The sequence below is a fragment of the Alnus glutinosa genome, chromosome 9 (assembly GCF_958979055.1).
Source record: "Alnus glutinosa chromosome 9, dhAlnGlut1.1, whole genome shotgun sequence".
NCBI lineage: Eukaryota > Viridiplantae > Streptophyta > Magnoliopsida > Fagales > Betulaceae > Alnus > Alnus glutinosa.
The window spans coordinates 959,601-980,179 of NC_084894.1; the positions used below are offsets into that span (position 1 = coordinate 959,601).

Genomic DNA, 20,579 nt, shown 5'->3' on the forward strand with positions numbered 1-20,579 from the left:
ATATATATAAAACTTAGCACTATCCAATACTTTTACACAATCCAACTGTCGGATATGAGACTGACTTTTGAAGGTGTTGGGCATCGAGATAAGTAAAAGAATAAGACAAACGGGGAATTAAGGGGGAGAAGAAAAAGAAATGGCTTTACTAGGCTAGGAAGAAAGGAAGGGACGTGGATGGTGACTCTGGCATGGAAAACAAAATAAATAATAAATCAATAAACAAACAAACAAAGTAAGAGCAGTAAAAATAAGAGTGTATTTTTTAAATAAATTGTCAAATGGCAGGTAAGTCTTCTCTCCCTCGTGATGTAGGGAGGTCCACAAGGCCTGTAGTCCTCTTTGTCTGATTAAGAGAGTAGAAGAAAAAAGATGAGAGCAGATCGAGCTTCAGATTCCATGGGGCCGGCCAATATATCAATTGCTCCTCTGAAGTATTATATATGTATATACGTACATCATAAACTGTTATCACTACAAACAAACCCTTTAACCTGACATTGCATGTTAAGGGACACCACAAGATTAACTGACACCAGATTCCTGTTTGGAGGCTTATGCCCTGCCATTTTGATCAACCAAGATTTCGAAAACATTCACAGCTTCACGTGCACTCTGTTTTCTCAACAGTGTGTTGCCTTCAACCTTCTCCTCTCTCTCTCTCTCTCTCTCTCTCTCTCTCTCTCTCCGGTTTTATTTGATTATATATTCACTGTCTAGAATCAGGACAAGGAAAAAAAAATGAGAGAAAAACCTTAATTATAATAACTATGTATGATTGATACTGGTTTTGAAAAGTATTATTTGGTTTTGATGTGATATAAAAGTGAGAATTACTTTTTGGTAGGGTATAGATTTGAAAAGTGTTTTGTGTTTTGAATTATTTGTTATATGTTACAAGAAAATTGTGTTTTTTGTTTTGAAAATAGAAAAGCGTTTTTAAAACGGTTAAGGAACGAGGGCTTGTATATAAACTTTTTAAATCAAAAGGGGATGTTCTTAAAACGCATTGAGATGTTTCGCACGTCTGAGTGTTTTGTATTTTAGGTTGTTTGTTAATGTTTTTGTTTTGAAAACAGAAAATAAATGTGAGAAAGATAATGGTTTAATAAACAAAGCATTGGGATCTTGACATCGCTAACCGTATAGATATAGACACCTTTTTTATGTGTCATGGAAATTGATTGAGAAATATTTATATTTTGAATTGTTTGGTAATGTATTTAACCTACTATCAAGATTCGGATCTAAGTTCTATTTATAAAGAGAGTGGTCCTATGTAACATAACCCTAGCTCAACTTTTGAGATATTAGGTTTGGCTTCCTATGAGGTTTGGCTTTCTAGTTGGAACTGAACCCGTTGAGATTAGAACACGTAATTCTTGTATCCGGTCCGGTCATATTGGTCTAATTGAAATGAAATTCAAACCAAATTCCTTCTAATCAAAAGTTTGGGTTACTAGTAGTACGAGTGAATGGATTTTCTGTTGCTTATACTAATCACCACAAAAAGATTGAGGGATTAAGAAAAAAATGTTGTTATATTTAATAAAAAAACACGAAAACTCTTATTGCAAATTGAAAAAGTTGAAAAGCCCATCTTCCAACTTTCCTGTTAAAGTGGAAGCACGTGCATTCCCAGGAGCACAAGTCATAGCTAAGCCTGTGTTTGTAGCTCGAGAAAATCAATTCAGAAGTTCGTTCATGAAATGCCCACAGATCCTATGTTTACAGAGCACAAACAGATTGTTTATTCATGGATATCTCCACAGAAGAAGAAGAGCCAGTGAAGAAGATGCGAGATGACACCAAAATCTGCTGGGAACCCTTTCTAAAAGCATAGATGATGAGATGATTCGTTACAAGAAGAGAGTTGAACAGACATAAAGAAACCATACCCAAAATCACAATTTTCTAGCTTAGTAACAGCAGCTAATTCTTCTCCACGCTTCTTTTTTCCATGATAATGAAAGGAAAGTTGGAGAAGACTACATTATACAACCAAAGCATACACATTTGTGAAGGGACATACATTAGCTTTAGAAGATAAGGCCATGCAAGGAAGGTTGGTAGGATATGAGAAGGAAAAGCAGAACAAGTACAAAGGCCACTCCCCAAGGCGAACCGCCGGCTCGGTGGATGGAACCTGGCTCGGACCCTGGCATTGGGAGGCTAAGATGGCTGCCTGTGGAGAGCCAGTGAACAGCAATGATCAGCAGCAGAGGAGAAATTACCAGCAAACGTCCCAATAGTTCGGACGCTGTAGCCATTATTGCATCATAAATTACATAACCCAGAAATCCACATATGAATATTATAGCTGCCATTAGGAGCCACTGCTCTGCGAGGCTGAAACTTGACATTCTTGATCCTGGAACTGCAGCCATGAGGACAAGTGTTTAGTGAGTGAAAGGGTAAGGAACAATAAAAAAGAGATATATAGGAGAGACGGCCAAAAGAAAAGGAAAAAGAAAATGATAGAGGCTAGATGTCCTATTGTATTTATTCTGGTGGACTCAATGCACTATAATTTCACTAGAATGAATTATTGACTCTGTATTTTGAAACTTACTGTGTAACAAGGGGAATAATTTACCAAGCCTCTAAGCATAGATTTAACTCATTCAAGTGGAGGCATGTGCATGGAATTTTGTAGACTCATATTAGCATCTCTATGGATCAGCAGTTACCAATCACTAATTTAGTGACATGTAAGGGCCATGCTGGAATTTCAGAGGAATCCAATATGGGTTACTATGCCAAATAATAAAAGGCAACTCTATAATATGCACAAAGACAAATAGGAAAATGTTACTCCTAGAAAGCTTCTAGTTGTTTTGACAATTTTCGAGTGAGCATGTAATAAGATCCCCTACAAGCTTAAAAAACAATGGCACGTTTGGCAACACTTTTTAGGGTAGCTTTTTGCTTTTTAGCAAAAAAGCAAAAACATTAACAAACAACTCAAAACACAAATTACTCAAAACTATTTTCACATTTATGTCACATTAAAACCAAAAAGCAAAAAGTACCATCTAAAAAGTTTTGTCAAACAAACCCAGCTCCGGACAATAACAACTCACAAGATGTATTGCGACGTGCAACCCTTGCCAATAAGCACCACTTCTATCGATGCCATGTAAAGAATCACTTGCTCAAAGCAGAAAACAAATAAAACTGCAACTTTGTGCTCCAGAATTTTAACTGAATTTGTACACATCATGATGACCAACCTGTGCTTAACAAGTTAACCCTGCCAATCTCCAATACTACAACAATTTTAGATATCCATAACAAAAACCTTAACCCTATGTAAAGCAAAAAAAAAAATGGCATATGGAAGTTCTGCTGTACTGTACAAATTAGTACCAATTCCTGGTTACTACTTGCTGGGTTGATGACTATTGAGATTTTTTTTTAATGTAAACCAATCCTATTAGAAAGCGCAAAGGGGCGTAACGCAAGTACGCAAGAAGTATACAAGAGAGACACCACTTAAGAAGAAGAATACAAATTCAGAAATTCTAGAAAATTATAAAAACAAGAACTATTGATAGCAACCATCCACCCCTAAAGAGTTTTGAACAATATATCTTTTAACCCTACCACCATTCTCTCACAATTTTCAAAATTACAAGAATTACATTCGCTCCAACTAGCCAATAACTTCACCGCCCGATTGGACATTACCCACTCTATCTCAAAAAGACGGAAAACAGACACCCACAAATCTCTAGCTACTTCGTAATGGAGCAGAAGATGATCAATGGATTTCTCGCTCTTCTTGCACATGCAACACCAGTCTATCACTATGATGGCCTCTTTCTTAGATTATCCAAGGTCAAGGTCCTCCCTAACACTGCTGTCCAAACAAAGAAAGCTACTCTCAAATATGCCTTATTCCTTCAAATGCTCTTCCAAGCGAAAGAAAGGCTAGCGGGGGGCTAATCACATGATAAAAAGATCTGACCGTGAATGTCCGCCTTTTGGAAGGGAACCAACAGCTCCTATCATCGTCACATCGACTCAACCAGAGAGATTGAAGAAAGAAGTAACCGTCTCCATCTCCCACTCGTGCACGGATCTTATTTAGAAATTTAAATACACATTTGACCAATGATTTCATCTGTGCTTACAATTAATACTTTGCCCCTTTAACTTACAAATTTGTCTTCTTCACCCTTGCTTTCTCAGCAGAATCTAAAAGGTTGCATAGGAATATGACTCTTAATTGGCCCGAGATCAAAAGTCAATATACAGCCACTTCCGTAATTACTTCTGCAGAACCATCATTTACTTCTACCCAACTGCACCCAGGAACCTTCATCAATCGCTTCTGTTTCATGGCTACTCTCAGGTCAGCTGCATCATTCCAGCAACCAGATAAAGAAGATACATTAGCTGCAAGCACATAGTTTGCTCCAAGTTCCGGCTCTAATTTAAGCAAGAGTTTCCTCAGTTTATCATCAAAACAAAAGCTCTGGCCATGGGTTCTACATGCACCCAGGAAGCACCTGATTATGACAGAGTTAGGCTCCATTGGCATGTTCTTGATAATCTCATAAGCTTTGTCAATCAATCCAGCTCTTCCAAACAAATCCACCATGCATCCATAATGCTCCATCGTTGGCTTGATATCATAAACTCTTACCATCTGATAAAAATACTTTTCACCCTCATCAACAAGACCCAAGTGGCTACAAGCTGACAAGATCCCAGCAAATGCCATGCTGTCTGGTTTCAACCCAGTTTGTTCCATCTTGGTAAACAATGAGATAGCATCTTCCCCACGGCCATGATCTGCAAGACCAGATATCATGATAGTCCAAGACTGCAAACTCTTCTCAACCATTGAATTGAAAACTTGGAAAGCTTTCTTAATATGCCCACACTTAGAATACATTTCAAGGAGAGCAGTCCCTAAAGCAACATCCAATCCCATATGGTTTATGATAATGTAGGAATGAATGGACTCCCCTGCTCTGATATCAAGCAGACGAGTACAAGCAGAAAGCAAGCTGACCAAAGTAACAGAGTTTGGTTTTTCATTTGCCAGTTTCATGTGTCTGAATGCCTTAAAAGCATCTGACTGGTGGTTGCTGTAAACATATGAAAAATAACAGAAACATAAGAGAGCAGAGGTCAAGGCAAATAAATAAGGACTCTGTTCTGTAAATTAATATTAACCGGAGAATTACATAATAAAGGAAATGACTGCACTTGAGACAAAAACATAATAAAAGTCAGTCTGACTAATTTAATTGATTTTCCTTAACCTAACAATGCTTGAAACCTCATAACAACCACAGATGACTTTCTTCCAAATCAAGATTTGGAGATGAAGCTTTCTGCAATCCCATGAAGCTTAGGCATGCTTATTGCAACTTTTATAAATCTAATTAAAAAGTAAAGCATAAGGTGGGGGAGAACAAAAGCTCAAAGGGAAATTTGAATAGATAATAAGTAATGCATACAGAGAAATGCATCATATATCATAAAAGTCTAACAAATTAATCTCTTTTAGCAAATCACATACTAATCTCATTCTAAGAAAGTTGGGTTTCACCAACTATTAGTGACCCCCTCCCCCACTAAAAGAAAAGGGGGAAAGAAAAAAAGGAAACGCAGTAGTATTAAATCCTTTATTTATTTATTTTTTTTTAATCTAGTACGGATATGTTGAAAAAGTAGAAACCTTTTGTAATACAGGTTTCCTTTTTCTATTCTTTTTTTTCATGAGTAAAGTAAATTATCAAATAGTACTAGTTAATTTCTCGCTTTCTAGATGATTGTAGAATGCTTAGGAAATGAGAGGAAGAGTTTTTCAGGCAGTAAATTTGTGGAAATAGAACACATGAAGAACATTGCAGACATTGAACAGCATTACAAGCCTCAAACTGGAAAAAACATCCGTTCTAGGAACTTACTCTCCAAGTTCAGGGCCCAAGTGACTTATAGGAGTAGCCAAGCTACAAAGTTTGGCTGGTTTATCCATTTTCTACTCAGTTATCATTAAATTCTTACATGTGGGGTTATTTTAGGGCTCTTTCTAAATGTCAAAGGAATTTGAATCGCAAGTTCATAGTTCTAAGGAATATGTTCAAGCACTTTTTGTCATGACAACAAGTTGGTTATATATCAAGAATCAATCGAGAAAGTATGTGGATATGTCAGGCGAAATTTTTACCTATCACATTTTCTACTGTACTAGCACTTGCATATGTTGGGAATATTAAATGCATCTTCAAAGAAGAAAAGTTGGTAGAATTTATTAACAAAAGGAACATGTACTAGTTCAGGACCCAGCAGAGTCAGCACAATAGTTCTAGAAATTCATTAGCATTTTGAAGAATGGGCGTAAAATTAGCGAACAATTCAAGAACTAAAGAAGCCTATGTGATCATTATCAGGCTTGTAAGCTCAAAGGAGGAGGTAACCAATGACATTACTTATCGATTTTTACTGGGAAAAACCAAATGCATTAAATAGCAAGCCTATGCTCAGCAAGTGCTACTGATGGCAAGCCATTGGAAAGCTTAACAATGCCTTCATTCAAAACAAACCAATCAATCAGTTGAAAAAAGGTTTAGCAACATACGGAAATTGAATAGGGGCATATAGATTGAAGCATGAAAGGACATACCAAGCAACATATCCCGCAATCATGGAGCTCCAAGAAACCATATCCCTCACAGGCATTTCGTCGAACACGCGTCTTGCAAGCCTGATTGCACCGCAAGCCGCATACATCCTCAAAAGGGTATTCCCTATATACCGATCCGAATCAAAACCCTCCTTAATGATCATCGAATGCACTGCCCCACCTTCTCCATACATCAAACACTGACCGCAGGCTTTCAAAACAAAAGGGTACGTGAAATTGTCAGGTTTAAGCTCAACCCTTTGGAGCTGAGAGAACAGCCTCACTGATTCAATTGAAGCTGAGCTTTTGGTGAACGTTCTAATGATTGTATTCCAAGCAAAAAGGGGTGGAGTAATCGGCACGCTATCAAAAACTAATCTTGCAAAATCGACCGAAATCGAGCACGCGGAGAGGACGAACCGAGAGACAATCTCAGTGTCGTGATCGAGAGCGGTCTTGAAGACTAGAGATTGGAGTTGGAGAAGATGGGTAGTAGTTTTTGACCGTTGGATGAGGCTTTGAATTTGGCGGGAAATCATGATAGTCAAATAAGCCTCAAAACCAACATCAGTTTTAGAATTAGAGTAACTGCCTAACTGGCTAAATATTGTTTCCCTTGGGCCACTCCTAAGATCTAGAGACCAGATTGGTCCAATAATATTATCAGTTATATATGGGAAGGGTGACTGAAAATAACCCGGAATTAATATTAATTAAAGGATTCAATTTTTATTTTTTTTATTTTTATAAGTTTTTTGAACAATTGGTAATTTGACATTATATCATAACAAAAATCGTTTAAACGGTCTCCGTAATTTACTTTACGCTTTAATTGAATATGTTTGAAAATATTTGGGATCACACGTGTTAAAGGTAATGGTAAAATAATAATTAAATGATTAAATTTATTTTTAAAAATTCTTGATATGAAAAACTAAATATATTTGAAGACAGAAATAAATAAGAAGCCGACCCTAAATACTAAAAAGAAAAAAAGAAAAAAAAATATTGAGAATCCCTAATCCTAATGCCTGCCACGGTCCAATGATTTGTGATTAGTTATACTATAAGAGATATAAGTGTATGATTTCTTAATCTCTAAAGTTAATTTGGATTAGGGGTGGTAATTAATATTTGAGTGTCAAGCTCCGATTTTGTTGAGGAATGACTATAAGATTATATAAATTAATTTAAATTTAACCTATTTAATTAAACGAGCCAGACCCATCAACTTTAACCTACTAATTTCGTATTTAGCTTATGTCGAGTTTGTGAGTCGTATAAAATATTTTTAGTTCTAAATGTAGCGTATTGAGTTCGAATTGTGTTACTGTCAATGCATGCATGAGTACAAAAATTATGTGTGTCAATTATAAACCAATCTATTTAATTAAACGTATTTGATCCATCAACCCTAATCAATTAATTTTGTATCTCATGTTCAAATTAAATAAAAATTAAAAAAAAGAAATACCAATTTTGTATCAGACTCGTCGGCCTTATTTTGACCGATCAGGCCCATGGCCCATAGCTGCCTGATTTCTTAGTCGCAATTTGTCGCTCGACCTTTTGGTATTGTGGAGAGGGAGAGAGAGAGAGAGAGAGAGAGAGCAACAATGAAAGTTTCAGAGATTTCAATCAAATCCGCCACCGCCAACAAGAACAAAACCTGCGCCCAAAGCAGTTCAGAAAATCCCCACAAACCAAAACCCCATTTCAGACCTGCTCAAGACGACACCAAGCCTGTCCTCCAAGACCCAGTACTTTTTCTCTCTCTCTCTCTATCTCTCTTGAAGTTCATACATTTGAGGCCTGTAGCTTCTATTTCATACGGGGTTTCCGTTTTGTGGGCTTTTGATCGATTTGAGGATGGAAAACATTAGTGTTTGAGTTTGTGGTGCAATTCATTTTGTTAATTTAGTTTATATTTTTCCATATAAAGGTGGTAATTTCGATTGATTTTTGTGTGATTTTTTTTTCTTGGTAGATACTCAGATCGGACCCGATAGAGACGGAGGAAGCTGTTCTCCGTTTGCCTCCTTTCCCAGTTACCGGCAGACCAAATCCCAGTCTAAAATGAGTTCAAATGCTATAATAGTTTCTTAAGGTTTGCATCTTTTTTATTTTGTCTTTTTGAAGTTGATGTAGAACAGAAAATCCCAAGTTTCGATGAAATCACGTTGTTACAATTTCTGTTTCATTGTGTTGGAATTCTTTTGTTGTTTGATCAATTTGTTTTTGACGTAAAAGGAAAATATGAAAATGGGTTTTTGAATAAAATGAGTTAAACCCCTCGATTCTAACCTACTAATTTCATATTACGTTCGTGTCAACTTTACAGGTTTTGTCAATCATATATGGTGTCAAGACTGTGTCGTGTCAAGTCATAACTATAAAACTATATAAATGAACTCTAATCCGATTCGTTTAATTGAACAGGTTAAATTTTACAATTCTAATCCGCTCATTTCGTGTTAAGCTGGTATCTAATTTGCAAGTTGTGTAGGTTTGGGTTTGACAGATCACAAATCCCATATATCTTTGTGGGCAAAGCTTGCTCTGAAAACAAACGGACAGCCAAAAACATGGTCTTCCTATGTTTCTTTTCATTGGCTGACGAGCCTTGAAATAAATGGATGAAAATCTTGTGCTTGATTTTTGGATTAGTTGAGAAGGAAACAGTCTGAGACAGAACGTACATCTGCTAATCTAGAAAGACATATGCATTATGCATTCCTCTTAGCACATACTACATAGGGTTTGAAGCCCATTTTGGCTATTCATTCAGCATTTAATCAACTTTTTTTTTTTCCCAATTGTCAATTTTTTAGGGATTTATAGTGAAAAATAAAATACCTCTAGCAGCAACACTGCATAACACTATCAACTATCAAGTACTTGCATTGAATACGCGATTGTGCTTGCATTAAGTTTATACAACAATGTTAGATATCAGAGTGACAAAAATATAAATTACAATCACCTAAATAATGCTCAAATACAATGGATGCCTTAAAATTAAAAAAAAAAAAAAAAAAAATCAAGCATCATCTTCAGATGCCGCAGAAGAATACCGTTCCAAAATATTTGGGAATTTTGGAGGCAACCTAAATAAAGGTTCTTCAAGAGTAATGGAGGCTTGACATGCTAAGCCTAATCCATAGCCCAACGCTCGAGCAACTGGTACAGCAACAGCATTCCCAACTTGAATATATCTGGAGAAAAAAACCAACACCAATAGTGTTTACAAGTGACAAGACATTATTAGACCTTATACGTCCATCAAAACATTGTTTTTACAATGGGAAAATATACAACTACATCGAAAATAGGTTGGTAATTTGAGGAGATACATGTACCTTTCCTAAAAATAAAAAGTAACTGCAGTTAATGAGATGTCAAACTAATGATGAAAATGCCTGAAAATTTGTGTTTGAAACCTTTTAACATATCAACTGACATCACAAACATTTATACACGCAGAAAGCTAATATGACAATGATCAAAATATTATAGTTAGGTGTGCTTTACTTAACTAATTTAGACCAAAACCTTCTTCTCAAAGTTCTAAATAGCAAAAATATGTCTACGAAATGTATAATATAATGTTTGAGGTGTTAATCCCCTAGTAACTCTGATAGTTTGCATATTCAAGACAAGTTCCCTCATCAAATTATACTCTTCTGTTAGCATCCGCTTCTAAGCATTGTGAAAATCGGGAAAGAAATACAAAGATTAATTTCGATTCTACAAACTCATCAGATTCGTTAATAGAAACACATTTGCCTTTTATTTTCTCCAACCATGAACTGGAGGATGTAATTATTGAAATAGGTACCTCTCTTTAACAGGCCCACAAAGCTTGTAATAATCAGGAAAGCCCTGAAGCCTGGCATTTTCACGTATCGTTAGCACCCTATCTTGTTCTGGGTGTAAAATTACCTGAAAAGAGATGCATAATAGTGTTAGCCATTAAGAACTACTTATCTACTTGCATATCCATTTATGATTTAACAGAGTAAACAATTAGGCAACCTGGTTATGGGGCTCTGCTCTAGTAACAACTGTGGGTACAGTCTCGTCCCACCATAAACGCCCAAAAGGTCTAAAAGAATTCGGAAAGACAACATATGAGAAGCATATCAATTGGTGAACTGAAGTAATCAACAAAGAGCAACTAATAATTACAGTAATTTCTTTTAACATTGTTTTGCCAAAGAAATACCTACTTTGATGAACTTCCATTGACAAAACTCATTGCATAATCAGGTACCTAGACATACACAATATAGAATAAGATTCATCAACCCAAAATGGCCCAAAATAATTTCTATAAAAGAAATATTAGAAAGAAAAACTACCAAAGGTTTCCCTGACTCCAAGTAAACCCTCTCTACGTCAGGATCCCATTCGACTTTTTTATCAGGCCGAACACGAACACCAGGTAAATCTCTAAAATTTGCTCCCTAATATAATGTCAGATAAAATAGAAATGGAAAATATTAAGATTCTAATAAAAAGGCAATATAATAGATATTGTATGAAATGAATAGCAAAAGAAAAAACCTTTCTCTTAGGGATCCTAGAAACACGTTGATAATCGTCATCGTTCAATTTCAGTGGACAATGATCATAGAGGAGATGTTCAGATGGTTTAGGGTTTTGAGAAACACCCAACAATTCTGCAAATAAAAGCCCAACAAAAGACCGTAAATTTTTAATTTCATCTGTCATATTAATTGATAAAATTGCTGGCCTTGAAAAATTATTCAATCAAAAAAAGAAAAGACAAGATTGTTCATTGGAATTTTTCTAAAACTAGAACGTCTATGACAAAACTAACATCAAGCACAAGCTATACATACAAATTTGAGATAAGTTAACCAAATAAAACCTTAAAGAAAAGAACTCATTTTATAACAACATTGTGGATTCAATTCTTAATAGTAAAATGTCTAAAAGTGAGTACAACCTTCTGATATAACATATAAATAGTTCGAAAATATGTTCTATAACATGAGCACGCTCTAAAACACATGCTAATATGCTATGCAATGAAATACAATATCCAATTTTAGTGGTCAACAATACAGTCTTAAATAATGTATCGTGAATTTTATTAGCCAACTATATATCATCGAATTAAATTTTTCTTTGAAGTATGCTTCCTTGAAAGGAGCAAAACTCTAAAGCATGACTCAAGTTAAGATAGATCAATTGATATCTACAAAGGTTTTCAACTACTTTATAGTTGATCTTTTCAATACATCATTATTTCATTGAATAGCGTCAACATGAAAACGAACTACAGTTTAGCTGTACAATACAATTATCTCGAAAACTATGAACTACTCCTTTAAGGAGCATTTCGCATGGGGGGTACTGCTCACTTGATTAATAAACTGACAACATAATTTCCGATAGAAAAAAAAAAAATCAAATAGGAAACAAATTTACAGAACGAACCTATTGACTTCAACATGAAAAACAATTACAAAAAAATACAACTAAATTTGATCAAATAAGAAGTACCTTATTTTTCATCAACAAAGATGGCCCAATTTAAAATATAATTCAATAAATTAGAAAAATTAAAGTAAGCAATACACAAACTTACCATCTTTGCCCAATCTAATAAACCTTTGAAACTCTGTCAAGGGAGCTTTATCATATGGCATTTCATCATGTTGTTCGTAGTTACCAACCTGAATGAAGTAGAAAAAAATAAATTACATTAAGAAAACAAAAATTGTAAACATATGGAAATATTACCAAGTAATGATAAAACATACAGAAGGAAGGTCTGAAATTGCATCCTTAAGAAGAAGCTTCTCTTCCAAATTAAGGTTGTGTCCTTCATCATGAGCAACCGTGTTCATCTACACAGCATTTAATAAATAATCTTATTACAAAACATTAACAAATGGACCAAAAATTGTACTATAGAGAACCCTCTAGTACCTCAAACTCTAGAGGAATAACTCCCCTCACGACAACATCATGAGTCGGCAATGCGTACTGAGGCAATTTCTGTAAAAGGTAAACTGATTAGCATAAAAACACATGAGGAAATTTTATTATGCAAGAACATACCTCAGTAGGACAAGCCCCCCATACGAAAACGCGCATACGAAATTGAGGAAGCCCGTATGCACCCGCTGCCATCATCCCCATTCGAACTTGATAGTTCATCGCTATTAGACGACCCAGTGCATATCGTCCAAGAAAGCCATTGGCAAACTTTACAATGTCGACTACATTTTCCATTAAAACAAACTTCGGCTTCAGATGTTGTACTAAATTCATATAAACCTCAAGTTGTTTATTTTTCTCGTCTTCCAATGGATTATCCTTATTTCTAAAGCGATTAAACCCACTTATTCCTTGACAAGGAGGTCCACCACATACCACATCAACATCACCCTACATGATTCATGAAAAAAAAAAAAAAACTTAAAAGATTTAAAATAACTAAAAACTTAAAATAACTAATAAAAATAGTAATCCAAGATAAAAACAAACTTACGGGTAAAGGTAAGATCTTTGAGTTATAACCACGAGTAACAAAATCTTTTATAGTTTCCCTACAATTACTGTTGAATAAACCATAGCTGTAAAATATCTCCATGCACAGATTGAATATACAAGCACACAGGATATTTGATTTTTTTTATAAAAAAAGAAAAAAGAAAAAAGGAAAAGATAATTCAGTTCTTTGTATATACCCCAATCCCTGAATTGGCTCCCAAGAGTCTTCATCAGAACCATAACCTTTCCAACTAACCTGCACACAAGAGATAAGACCCAAAGAGCATAATAAGACTAAATTTTTTTTGATAAGCAATAAATTTTATTAGAAAAAAACAAAAAATCGTAAAAACGCCCTTAAGTACACAAGTAGTATACAAAGGAGCAACCAAACAAGCCTAAAAAGAAAGAGTCCCAACAAACCCGCAAGACCCTAAAAAATCCATAAACCCAAAAGACACAAGACCCACGAGAGGCACTTAACACTACATCATGTGAACCTTGCTTTTCCGACGCCAAGAGGTTGCATAATCATAGCCATAATTAATGAAGCTTTTCAAATTCAACACCTCCCTCTTACCTTTAGCCTTTTCGGTGCGCAATCATTGATTCCCAATGAAACTTCTCTTTGCTTACACTGGCATCCAAGATAGCCAAAAGCAAAACCTCATCCTCTTCAGTATTCCCCGCCCAATCCAAATGCAAATCGGGCGAATAAACACCCAAAGGAAAAGGGGATACTCCATCCTCCCCACCTCAGTCCTCATCGCCCTGATCCAACACAACCTCTCCAAACGGACCAAAACCTACCGACTAGCCGTTCACCTTAAGGTCCTCACACTTTCCAGCTGTTGGAGAGATGCAAAAACCAAATGAGAGAGAGCCCCTACCACCTCATCTTCCTTAACAACTAGGGGCAATAGCGACGCGACATTTTAGGCAAAACTTGCCTTGCCAAACTCAAGTTGAGAAAACCCCTTCTGTAAGAAACCCCTCGCCGGAGGAGTTTGCTTAATAACAAGCTTCACAAAAGCTGCCTCATCAACAAGGGGTGGCACCCAAGAGCATTGCACCAGCTTAAACTCCATAGGGAACAAGGGTACCCCCGACTCTGACTCAGGAGTGGCACTCGAGAGAGAAAAAGGTATCCCACCAGCAAAATCTAACCTCATCGCCGTCACAAAATTGAAAAATAATCCCTCATCCATTTGCACAGCTCGACCTTCCCTAGCCTTCCTATAACAATTTTGGAACAGCTTTGAGATCGACGTCATTGGATGAGAAAGACGTAGCCTCTCTCGAGTAGTGGAAAGAACCACCAGAGAAGAGGTAAACCAGAGCTGGAGAAGACCCCTCAGGCTTGAGAGAAGCTTCCAAAGAGGTCGTAGCTGATTCCTGCACAAGCAAAAATGCCAAAAGAGTAGGACTAGAGCTCACAGGGACAAGCCTATCTTGAGCAGTGGAAACCAAAACCACATTACCCAACCGGTGATCCTTCGAGAACATCTCAACCCCAGCACCGAGCTTGCCAACGAGTTAGACCCAAAACCTTCGTCCGTCAAGATTAAAATAGTTAACTCATTTCGATAATTAATGAGATTAGAGCCCCTACTAATTTTTGACACTAAGATAACTGCATTTATGCAATTCTAAACAAGAACAAGAGATTCAGACTGTAAATCATAAATTTTACTCTCAAATGATTAACCAAAACCACTTGTGAAGCTTGAAGGACAGGCAAGTAACACCTTTTCTAACCCACTGTCTTACTTCACAAGGAAGCCTACCATCTATTCCTTGACAAAGAGGACCACTGCAAAATCCTCAGTTGAGGGACAGCCTTGTGAGCCAACCCAAATCAAACTATACTATTTGATTTAAGAATATTGAGAAAGTAAAAAATGAATAGCTTCATACGCGAAATAGCTATTCCATTAGAAAAAATGAATTAGCTTTTATTAGAAACCGAAGAATGTGGAATAGAATAGTTTAGTGTTCGAGTATATAATAAGGATCTAACACCTAAAATAGCAATTACTATTGCCAATAAGGGAATGACAATTTAAGGAATGGTCATTCCTTCATGAACCATGAAAATAGCTATTTTAAAATTATTTCATTCCACATTCTTCTATTTTCAACAAAAATTGTTCTTTCTAATGAAATAATCATTTAGCTTACAAAACGTAACTTAAGTTTATTGATGGAATGAGTTCATTATCATTTTATTCTCTTCAGAAGAGACTGGTTTATAATCAACTACAATGATTCTACCTGATTAATCAATATGAAGACCGAGAATTATCAACCAAGTCCCAAGGCATTCTCACACACATCTAGAATGCTAATCATACAACCCTACTGAAAAGAGAAATGATATACCAAAACAAACATTTGGGACACAACACTTTCCAACTTAATTTGAAATTCATATACCTTAAGATATAATTCACGTTTTTTTGTCTCTTTGGGGTCACCATAACATATTGCCAATACTTTATCAACTTCAAACACTTCACCACCAACTTCTTCCTCATCATCATCATCATCATCATCACTGACATCATCATCTTCATTTGCAAAGAGATTCGAATACTCTTGTGGAAAGTCAACACTTCCACCCAAGGAAAAATAAACACATAATTTTTCCCATTCCATCAACAGCAACAAAAAATCTTCTGCAGATTCATTTCTAACCTGATTTGCAATGGGTGGACCAATATAAGAATTTGCATCTAGGCATTAAAGGCGAATAAATCAATATAAGAAAATGGATTGTGATAGTATACCTCCGTCTCCGGATGGTTTTGTTTGAGACTCTTACAAGCATGCTCATTCAAGTCAACTGCCCATTTCTACAAAAACAAACACAACAATCAACCTACTAATTGAATAAAAATAAACAAAAGGCAAAAAAAAAATGGAAAATCTAGCCAAGTCAATATGTTTAAGTGGCTTAAAAGAAAAATAGAACTAACCGTAACAAGATTTAAACCGGACAAATTTGCTCCAAGACACAATCCAGTTGACATAGCACCACAACCTGAGTAAAGGTCTAGTAATGTCACCTCCGTCTTGTGATGCTCTTTAGCTTGGGAAACTTCTTCAAGTTCACTAGAAATCGTTGATGTCTCACTACTGGTTTGCCGATCATCTAAAAGTTTAAAAGGGAAAAATTATAAGAAATTAAATTAAATCTTTCCAATTCGCAAATAAAAGTACAATTAGACAGTGGTAGTGAGAACTGCAACCTGATGGAATGCTAACGAACGTGGAGTATGGAAGTAAATAGAGCATATCACAGTAATAGTCGCAATCTTGAATGGACTTTCTCTTTGAATCCAAATCAATCTGAAAAGGAAAATTTTATTACAATCACATTTTATAATAACTACAAAACAATAAAAAAGCATATATAGGGACTGGCAATCTTACATTTAAAGGAAGTCTAACAATATTTAGTTTTTTAACTAAACAATCTAACGGATTATCATCTCGTATTTTTGAAAAGAATACACGTTTGTCATCGATTAGATTATAATGATCTTTAATAACCTGTAAAACAAAAAGAATAAAATTAAAAATTAGACAAAAAGCTAAGCATTGAGCACCAAAACAATTAAGTGTAAAAATTTATGCTTACAGTATCTCTAGCTCTATAATACCATTGCGCTGTAAAATAAAGAGCACCATCAATAGCCTCAAACATTTCCACGATCTTACAAATATAATTGGGTTCTCCTTCGCCAGCCTAAACACAACATACAAAAAAACACACATGAGATCCCATAATAACAATTGTCATGTATAAGTGTGAATCTCACAAAGATTTCTAATTTTAACAAAACCATTGTATGTAGGCTCTATTAATGACAAAGCTACCAAGAAACTCTCAAAAAAATAAGTCTGAAGAAAAAAAATTTATCTTAATTTTACGCAAGGCCTAGTGGGGACCACCATTACTATTGTCTTATGTCAATTAGGTAAACAGATCTCTCTTTTATCCTAGTAAATTAAAAAGATTCTCGACCTCTCAAAAATAAAACTTTCCCCAGGTAAGCAATTAAGAAGCATGTCGACCATATATTTAAAAACAAAACCAACTTTTAAAAAGTTAGTTGTAACAGTTAAAACAAGCATCAGAGTACTCAAGTTCACAAGGTGCACAAAGAACACATAGGAATTAACAAATACACCACCTCTTTTTAATAAGTAGTAAAAATCTCAAAAATAAAGCGAAAGGGAGAGCAACTCATGTACACAAAAAGTACATAAGAGAAACACCCAATTAAAGAAAAAAAAACTCGTATCAAGACATTTTAAAAAATTAGAAAACAAAAATAGTTGTAAGCAGCCTACATACAAAGAACTTGAGCATAGTAACTTTTAGGTTTGTCGGTGTCCTCTCACAATTTTCAAAGTTTTGAACATTGTGTTCTCTCCAAAATACCATATTAAGCACACAGAAAGCATCTTCCAAACTTCTAAATTGCAATGTCATCTTATTTGTTCTCTCCAATAAATAGACATAATATAATTAGTCTGGTGTAGTTTGATCAAATTTAAACAAGAATTTACTGATCTTTAACCAATGCAATTTACTATTGAGTTATATTTGACATGATCTTAAACCTCAAATTTTAAACACCAATACTATTATTCAAACTAAAATTGGAAAATAAAATGAATAACACAACACTTGAAACTTTAACTCACCTTGACATGAGCATCGTCACCAACAACATAAACGATCCCTCCATCAACCTCTGCTTGAGTGTAGTGGCGTAGAGCTTGAATAACCTCCTCAGAATCATCCTTACAACTACAAATAATAGCATAATGTACCAGTCAAATGGAGCAAACATCCATAAAAGTAAAATGGTACTCAAAGAAAAACAGCATGATAGGCATAAAGACACAATAGCATACTAAAACAAAACATAGGAGGTTAAAACATAGAAACAACGCTATACATGAAATACAAATATCCACATAAATAAAGAACTCATTCCATCAAAGACTTACTCATTCGAACTTTTTGCCCCAGCTACACGCTTCTTCTGAAATAAAACATGGAGTTACATTATAATTAATTTAGACATGAGTGTACAGAACAAAGACAAACAACAAAATTGCTCTGCTTGGTTGTAGAGATAATCAGTGTGAGGAAGCATTAAATTTTTAATTTCGTTCTTAGGCGCCAAAATAAGGAAGAAGTCATTCTTGTTTTCCACTCAACTGACCCAAATTTAACTAATCAGTTTACATGAAGTGACTTTCATTTATTAGAAAGCAAGCTAAAAAATTGAAATTAAAACCTATTTTTGCTCCTTTGATCTTTTAAGATTGATTTTTTTGTTCTTTTTTGAATCCCAAAACAAATGAATTTGGACTAACAAACCATTAAGTAAAATATATTTAACACCCAATATCACAGTCAAATAATGAAATTTTGTTTGAAAATTAAGGGGCAACTAGAATGTTGAGTTTTAGATTTTCATTTTGCGCACCCAATTTATATTATATCCAAGTGAGCGCAACACAAATATTTAGTTCAACTCCCAGAAATGAAAACGTCATCTCTCTCTCTCTCTCTCTCTCTCTCTCTCTCTCTCTCTCTCTCTCTCTCTCTCTCTCTCTCTCTCTCTCTAGATATATTTGAGTAATGCTATATATATAGTGGGATTGACAAAGCAACATCAACATAGTAGGATGATGGTGGGATGACTCATATGAGTATGCTATTTGGACTTTCTTGGACTTTCTCGTGTGTGTGTGTGTACACACACACACACACACACACACACATATATATAAAAAAGAGCATCCCATCAAACTCTTTATTTTGAAAGTTTCACCAATTTTAGAGAAAAACCAAAATGTGCTCCATGCAGCAACCTCTTTACTCTTTCCTCAAAATAGGTTATGTGAGAAACCCTCTCCAAATTTGGCTCACAAATTCCATGAGCTATTCAATTTTTTTTTTTTTATCATTTTTTTTAATTTCTCTCTCCTTTCACTTCACTTTTTACTTTTCTTCACTCCTCATTTGTTAGGAATAGTTGCTTAAAACCAATACAAAATTAAAATAGAGAAATATTTGAAGAGTTTGGTGATGGAAGCTTGTTAAAAGTAGGTAGTTAAAATAACAAAAGCAGATTTTTAGCTAAAATTTGGTTAAAGTTTGGAGAGCTTGTTGGGGATGCTCTAAGCATGGGGTTATACTGAAATACACCAAGTATCATATACTTGTGAACTTCCAAAATCCTTTTTTTTACATGTTTTCCTTGAAGTAATGTCATCTCACAAAAACGAAGAGACTCCTTTGCACTCCCAGCAACCAAAGGTACTCTACATTATATCAAACACAAGCAGAATTTCTCAGCAACCAAACAAAAAAACTCCCCATACACATATTTCTCCATTTTTTATCCAGCCCCACATTTTAAAAGCAACCGAACAGAAATCCGGACATATATATCAAGTGATTAAACTAAAATACATTGAGGTATCATAAACTTGTGAATTTTCAAAAACGTTCTTTTACTTGCTTTCCATGAAGCAACCTCATCTCACACAAACAAAGAGACCATTTTGCATTCCCAGTAACCAAATCCCACATCCACCTTATACCAAACGCACACATGATTTCTAAGCAACCAAACAGATATCACAGGACATATACTCTAACATACATTAAAGCATCATATAATTTTATATTTTCAGAAACATTTTTTAACTTGATTTACTCGAATCAACCACATTTCACAGAAACCAGACTACTAGCTATTTCGCATTCCCAGCAACCAAATCCCAAACTCCACTTTCTACCAAAACACAAAGCTTTTCTCAGACGTGCAAAACAAGCAGACACCATTACCTTCTCCTGGTACCGCTTAGGCCAACGCGTCTTCGCCTCATTCCCCGGCACAGGCTCTCCCACAAATTTTGCCTCGCCAACGTTGCCGTCTTCCGCCACCACAACCTTACTCTTCTTCGGAGAAGAGGCCTCCGGCGAGGCCTCCTTGGAGCTCCGCGACTTGCGCTTCGCCATTGGCGATTAGATCGAGTAGCGAAGAGGGAGTGAGAGACAGAGACAGAGTGATTTTTGGAGGGAGATAAAGCGGTGTTTAAAATGAAGAAGACAGCGGCGTTAGGGTTTTTCTAGGGAAGAGTGAATTTTTGAATGGGGGTGGGAATGGGCGGGAAGCGGAATTATTGGGAGGGAGCGAGTGTCTGGTGAGGTGGATTTTTGAGTGCACTCATGTCCGGGGTTTTGGACCTTAGCGGGCTTTAGGGGCTGTTTGGCTCTGCGCACAAAATTCTCTCATTCTTTTTTCTTTTTTCTTTTTTCTTTTTTCTTTTTTAAAGATAAGTCTCTCATCTTTTTAAAACATGCTCGTTTGGT

The 20,579-nt window shown here is 35.6% G+C and overlaps 3 protein-coding genes across 3 annotated transcripts; 1 reads left to right on the forward strand and 2 right to left on the reverse strand.

Moving 5' to 3' along the window:
* Positions 1 to 3,337: 3,337 nt before the first annotated feature.
* On the reverse strand, positions 3,338 to 7,258 carry LOC133878175 (pentatricopeptide repeat-containing protein At2g36730-like). The gene is made up of 2 exons (XM_062316688.1): positions 6,644 to 7,258; positions 3,338 to 5,099 (listed from the first exon to the last, which is right to left on the reverse strand). Exons 1-2 carry the CDS (start codon positions 7,180 to 7,182, stop codon positions 4,250 to 4,252), a joined length of 1,389 nt encoding a protein of 462 aa, XP_062172672.1. The 5' UTR covers positions 7,183 to 7,258; the 3' UTR covers positions 3,338 to 4,249.
* A 945-nt stretch (positions 7,259 to 8,203) lies between these two features.
* LOC133878466 (uncharacterized) lies at positions 8,204 to 8,843 on the forward strand. Its single transcript, XM_062317021.1, has 2 exons — positions 8,204 to 8,403; positions 8,631 to 8,843. Exons 1-2 carry the CDS (start codon positions 8,260 to 8,262, stop codon positions 8,721 to 8,723), a joined length of 237 nt encoding a protein of 78 aa, XP_062173005.1. The 5' UTR covers positions 8,204 to 8,259; the 3' UTR covers positions 8,724 to 8,843.
* Positions 8,844 to 9,518: 675 nt separating this feature from the next.
* Positions 9,519 to 20,330, reverse strand: LOC133876967 (DNA (cytosine-5)-methyltransferase CMT3). Its single transcript, XM_062315187.1, has 21 exons — positions 20,052 to 20,330; positions 18,197 to 18,231; positions 17,888 to 17,993; positions 16,815 to 16,922; positions 16,607 to 16,726; positions 16,423 to 16,522; positions 16,150 to 16,325; positions 15,961 to 16,026; positions 15,608 to 15,868; positions 13,369 to 13,427; positions 13,170 to 13,236; positions 12,737 to 13,066; positions 12,605 to 12,673; positions 12,436 to 12,522; positions 12,261 to 12,348; positions 11,210 to 11,325; positions 11,005 to 11,109; positions 10,873 to 10,916; positions 10,679 to 10,748; positions 10,482 to 10,585; positions 9,519 to 9,858 (listed from the first exon to the last, which is right to left on the reverse strand). Exons 1-21 carry the CDS (start codon positions 20,223 to 20,225, stop codon positions 9,684 to 9,686), a joined length of 2,460 nt encoding a protein of 819 aa, XP_062171171.1. The 5' UTR covers positions 20,226 to 20,330; the 3' UTR covers positions 9,519 to 9,683.
* Between the last annotated feature and the right edge of the window lie 249 nt (positions 20,331 to 20,579).

What these genes read in the sequence shown, in the direction of transcription:
- LOC133876967 (XM_062315187.1), bottom strand. Translation starts at nt 20,225, where the DNA reads ATGGCGAAGCGCAAGTCGCGGAGCTCCAAGGAGGCCTCGCCGGAGGCC. An exon ending in GGGGGGCTTGTCCTACTGAG is followed by an intron (nt 12,674 to 12,736) that starts GTATGTTCTTGC and finishes TACCTTTTACAG; the next exon opens with AAATTGCCTCAGTACGCATT. An exon ending in GAGCAGAGCCCCATAACCAG is followed by an intron (nt 10,586 to 10,678) that starts GTTGCCTAATTG and finishes ATCTCTTTTCAG; the next exon opens with GTAATTTTACACCCAGAACA.
- LOC133878175 (XM_062316688.1), bottom strand. Translation starts at nt 7,182, where the DNA reads ATGATTTCCCGCCAAATTCAAAGCCTCATCCAACGGTCAAAAACTACT. An exon ending in ATTGCGGGATATGTTGCTTG is followed by an intron (nt 5,100 to 6,643) that starts GTATGTCCTTTC and finishes ATATGTTTACAG; the next exon opens with CAACCACCAGTCAGATGCTT.
- LOC133878466 (XM_062317021.1), top strand. Translation starts at nt 8,260, where the DNA reads ATGAAAGTTTCAGAGATTTCAATCAAATCCGCCACCGCCAACAAGAAC. An exon ending in AGCCTGTCCTCCAAGACCCA is followed by an intron (nt 8,404 to 8,630) that starts GTACTTTTTCTC and finishes TTTTCTTGGTAG; the next exon opens with ATACTCAGATCGGACCCGAT.